Source organism: Mesitornis unicolor, unplaced genomic scaffold, assembly GCF_000695765.1.
Source record: "Mesitornis unicolor isolate BGI_N332 unplaced genomic scaffold, ASM69576v1 scaffold33556, whole genome shotgun sequence".
NCBI lineage: Eukaryota > Metazoa > Chordata > Aves > Mesitornithiformes > Mesitornithidae > Mesitornis > Mesitornis unicolor.
Window position 1 is genome coordinate 7,905 of NW_010190870.1, and position 4,998 is coordinate 12,902.

General features: G+C 41.3%; 1 protein-coding gene across 1 annotated transcript in view; it reads left to right on the forward strand.

The window, feature by feature from the left end:
- Window positions 1-82: 82 nt before the first annotated feature.
- Window positions 83-4,998, forward strand: part of LOC104542297 (E3 ubiquitin-protein ligase NEURL1-like) — a gene marked incomplete at its 3' end in the record, with an annotated part of 18,087 nt that continues 13,171 nt past the window's right edge. The window contains exon 1 of the mRNA XM_010186554.1: window positions 83-290. Coding sequence (XP_010184856.1) covers window positions 83-290 — 208 coding nt within the window. The remainder of the gene's footprint in view (window positions 291-4,998) is intronic.

Sequence of the window (4,998 nt, forward strand, 5' to 3'; positions counted from 1 at the left end):
AGCATCACTTGTGCTGCCTTTCTTGTTTTCTGATTCTGAGTGAAGCTTTGTATTTAGAAGGAATGCAAGTGCAGGAGTCTTGATGGGTGCTGGTCCATTTCACATGGAGCCGGAGCTGCAGCATGGTAGCATGGTAGGAGTTGCTCTCCTTCTACTCTTAATCCCTATGTCCACCAGTGGCTTTGCAAACTTGGCTGAAGAGACTTTGATCAAGCAGCATGACTATGACAAGGTTCTTGGACAACTTGTCTCCCTTCTCTCCAGCCCACAGCTCTACTGCTTGAGTAAGAGTGAGTGATTCAATATCTAGGTATTGTGTCTCTGTATCTCATTCCTTGGGTTTTGGATAGTTCTCGACTGTAAAATGATCTTACTCTCCTTGGCCTATGCTATTCTATATATGGCTTCTAGCAGCCAGGATTAGGTGGCAAAGTGGTCAAGACTGTCTTTGGGATGCAGTAGAAATGCAATTGTATCATGTTAGAAATTAATTCCTGAAATGGAGATGCAGTGATTACATCCCCCTGTACCCTTCCTAGGCATTTGTTGTACAAAGGATAAAACATTCAGGCTACCTGTTCCCATGGTAGAAAGAATAAAATGCAGAGAAATATCCTTCAATTGTTCTACAAATAGATTTGTAAGAGTGCTAAAGCGTGTTTGCAAGAGATGACTAGTTCTTAAAATGCTCTCCACCAGAGATCTGGTAACCTCAGCCATTTTGCTGGAAGATGTTTCTATCTTGTTATCTGTAAAGTGACTGCCTGAGCTCTCTTTATCCACTCACTTGTTATCCCAGACATGTTATCACATTATCAGACCTCTCTGCTCTGAACCCTCATACAGAAGAACTGCTCACTGGGCCCTCCAGGTCACTCCTCATCCCAGGCTGATTGCAGCTTCAGTGTACAGGCAATTGCTTGAAATGGATAGAGAAGTTCTTTAGCATATGATAACTGGAATATTTTGAGATTCTAGATACGCTTGAAAATACACACTTTCCGTCTTCTCTTAATCCTGTGCTTTGGGAAATTGGTGCTTGAACCCTCATGGACGGACTTTATCCTTTTTGTCTTTAGTGTGTATCAGAAGCAGTAGTTTTATTGCACATACATGCTTGGTACTGCTGGCTCAGTTGATGCAGGAGGAGGTGTGTAGTATTGTGTGGGCCGCTGTAATAAAGTGTAAATATGGGCAAGTTGCCTTAAATAGCTTCAGTACTCCAGAGAAGTGATTTTGCAGTGCACCCTCTGGGAAAAAATAAAGACCGGTAGCAGATTTGGATTTGTGCAACTTCAGTTTGATGACAAATATTTTGTGTGTTTCCTCTTTGTACTGTATTTAGCAGTAGGTTCAGATTATGCATTGAGACCTGCTTTTGGGTGCAGAAAACTAATCAGGGAAATGCTTCATGGCCCAGAGGTCTGGATTTGCAGACTCCAGTTCAACAGTTGCATCTCTCTGTGTGCTGGCAGGAAGGAGCATCTGTCAGGGATGCCGTGTGGTCCTTATTAGAATATAATTTAGAGCTGTGGCTTAGAGAAACAGGTGCAATTATATACTAAAAAAATATCCAGTGGTCTTTGTTACAAGAAATGCCCCTTAGCTGGACAAAGACTAAAGGATTTTCCACAATTTTTTAAGCTGCAAAGAGCAAGGAAAATGGATGAATTAATTTGTCTCCATAACTAATAGCTCCTTGCTCTTCTGAAATTCTGTAGGTGTCTCCACCAAGACAGTAAAGCCCCCTGAGCCCTTTAGACTTGTTTCCTATTTGCACATGACCTTCACGGCAGTCACACAATGAAATGTGGCTACATCAGGAACAGTGCTTTGAATCACGTGACATCAAATTTCTTCCTCTTTCCACTCTTATCAATACCACAATATGCAAAACTGTCCTTTTGCATAAATTTTAAAACAGCATGTTGTTCCTATCCCAAGCTGGCTTGCTTTTCTAGCACATCTCTCTTCAGCTACTTAGAAATGCAGTCATCTTTTTACCTTAATGATGTTCCTCCCGAATTGCCTTCTATATGTTACCCAACTTCAGTAAATGATAACAGGTCATCTGAGTCAGGAAAGGTCGTGTGAGTATGTCTGGATCAGTATAAAATTGGTGAGGACTGAATTGCTGGGAGATTTTCTTCTACATAGCTTGCACACATTGATGTTAACATAATTTCAAGCTAGAGCTGGTGAAGCTTCCTTGGCTCCCTTTCAGAAGAAATATTGGTGTAGCATCCTCTACAAAATGACTTGAGAGGTCAATGCTGTTACTCAAGTCATAAGAAAATAACCATGAAAGTTTATGAGAGTGCTGTGAGGTCTTATAATGAAAGAGCTTCGAGCTTCTAATTTGAAGTGTGTTTTTGCTTAGGCAAATCAGAGAAGACTGGAGCTCTTTCATGTGCTGTTAGGGTGACAGGACAGGTGTGGAGTCACCTCCTGCTGTCCTCTGGTACTAGGAATTACATCAGCATTGGGTATTGGACAGCCTATGTCCTAACAAATTCACTCAAAAAAAGTGAAAAAAAAAGTGAAATTCAGATAAAACTTACTATTGCTTACAAAGTTATCTTTCTCTTACTCCCATTTATTTGCTGTTTCTTTTCTTATATGCAGCCTATAAACAATTTGGGGCAAGACCCAACTTTTAAATCTTTGTGAGATTCAGCCTGAGGGCTGGCTACCAAGTAGGATCACTTAAAAAAAATAAATAAATAAATAAAAAAAAATAAAAAATAAAACATATCTATGTGCTACAACTCTGAGGCAGTAAGAATTCAACCCTCTTGGTCGTTTACTGGCTGACCTGTTGCAGAAGATGCTAAGGAAAACAAGTTCCTGTATGGACTGCTCCACCAGCTATTTATAGCAAAACGTTAAGTAATAACTTCATGGGTCTGGCATGGGAATTGCTAGGAAGGATGATGGAATTGTATTCATGCTTTTTCTTTGGAATAAGTGCCAGGGATGCTGTTTATCTTTGTTAAAATAAACTGTAACTTTATGCCCTGACTGGCTGTTGAAATTTCATATTTTAATTCAATGGTCTGGGTTCAGATGCTGGTCTGCTAAAGAAACAGGGTTAATTACTGGTAGAGGGTGTTTAAACTGGTGCGAGTGATGTGCTGCAGAGCCAGATGAGAGCGGGAAAGTCAGTAATTTAGATTCCACTTGTGACTGTGGTACAGAAAGTGAAGATTAATGAAAGAATGTGTGCGTGGATGGCCAAATTCTTGCGTAAAGGGAGAGATGTTGCCCTTTCTCCTGGTTTTGCCTCAGCAGGACTTAAATTATTTGTCTGGAAAAAATAATGTTTTAATTATGTAGTGGTTAATGCTGCTGGTGCTACTGGAGATCTCTCTGGTCCAGGCAGAAGTTCTTGGTTATAATTTCTGTTTGTGCAGCAAGAAGTTGCTGAAGAGTGGGGCTGGAGTCCTGCATGGGGTTGGCAGCTTTAGTGCTGTGCCTCAGGCCGGCTCTGCCAGGTAGGCTGGAAGGTCAACAGCTCGATGGTGGGAGGCAGGTGTGGAGCTCTTGTGATTCGATCCCAGCAGCGCACCTGAAAAAAAAGGGCCATTTCCATGACAAAGTCTGTAACCTCACCTAGTACCCAGTGCAAGTTACTTTGCAGGAATACATTACAGATGAACTAGTGGGTGCTGCCAAAATAAATCCAGCTGATTATAACTTTGTGAGATTGGGGATCCTTGGTTAATCTTGGTTAATCACTAGGACCTGTTACCTTTTAGTTGAGGAGTGTTGTTTTTTGTTTTTTGTTTTTTAAAATGAGAAGATATGAAGCATATCTGTCTTGAGAACAAGCCAGGAGAGTGCAAGAGATTTAAAAAAACCCAAAAAACCAAAACGTATGTGAGAAGTGTGCTGGATAAGGTGAGGCCAGTGATGGAAGTAGAAGACTTGAAAGAGGAAGTGGCTGAGCAATTTTAATACTTGTGACAAGGGAGGCGGCGTAGGAGGGGGATGATGTTTTGGAGAGGAAGGGGTGGTAAAGCAAGCAGAGGGGAAGGCTGTGTGTTCTATGTGTTTTCCTCAAGGAGAAATGGGCAGAGGGAGAGAAGACAGAAGGATTTGAATGGAAATGTGGTGGAGGAGGAATGCAAGGAAGTACATGACTCCTGTAGTCCTGAAACATTTAAGAGGATCTTAAACATGGCCAAATAGTAAGGAAATAGTAATTTTTCTACTGCCTGGTAAGTTGCTAGCTCTAATAACCCAATACTTTAAGGATTTATTTCCTGCCAGACATTGTCCAGAAAAAAGCCATTGGAATCAATGTATTTTGGGCTCAGTCGGTGTGTAGCAAGACTAGAATTTCAGGTGCATTTTTCCTTTTTAAGAAAAGAAATTTCATATTTCATTTCACAATGACATAAACCCGGCAGCCAGGAGACCCTCAGCAGATGTATGTTTAAATGACTTCCCTTTAGTATTGCTTTTGGAATTAATATTGAATGAAGATCTTTGATACTTGGATAAGTGGTGTGGAAGGAAATAGTTTAGAGACTGTACTGGCTAACAACAAAGCGAGCAGTGCAATTTTCTCATGCTGAAAAAGGGAATTTTCACTTGAAATGAAAAGAAATGAAAACAGACAAAACAGGCAGAGAAGATAGAAGATCCACTGGTGATGGTATATCTTACAACCACCAATGTGCAGAGAGGAAAAAAGCACTTCGGGTGTCCACTGGCTGCTCTGCAGGAAGGGAAGCGTTGGCTCTTAGGTTTGGACACAAGCTGTTCCCCACATGCTTGCAGGCAGATATTAGTGGAAGAGGCATGCTTAAAGAAGGAAATGGGAGCCTTTGGACAAAGCACTGCTTGGGGTCCAGAAAAATAGTCACAGTATCTCAGAGTTGCTTGTTAAGCTTTAATACAGATGGGGTAAGGAGCTGCTTCTGGCAAGCATTCTCTCAAGGGACCCTGCAAAGGGCAGTGGCTTCAGGAGAAAGAGTATGAAACAAATATGGC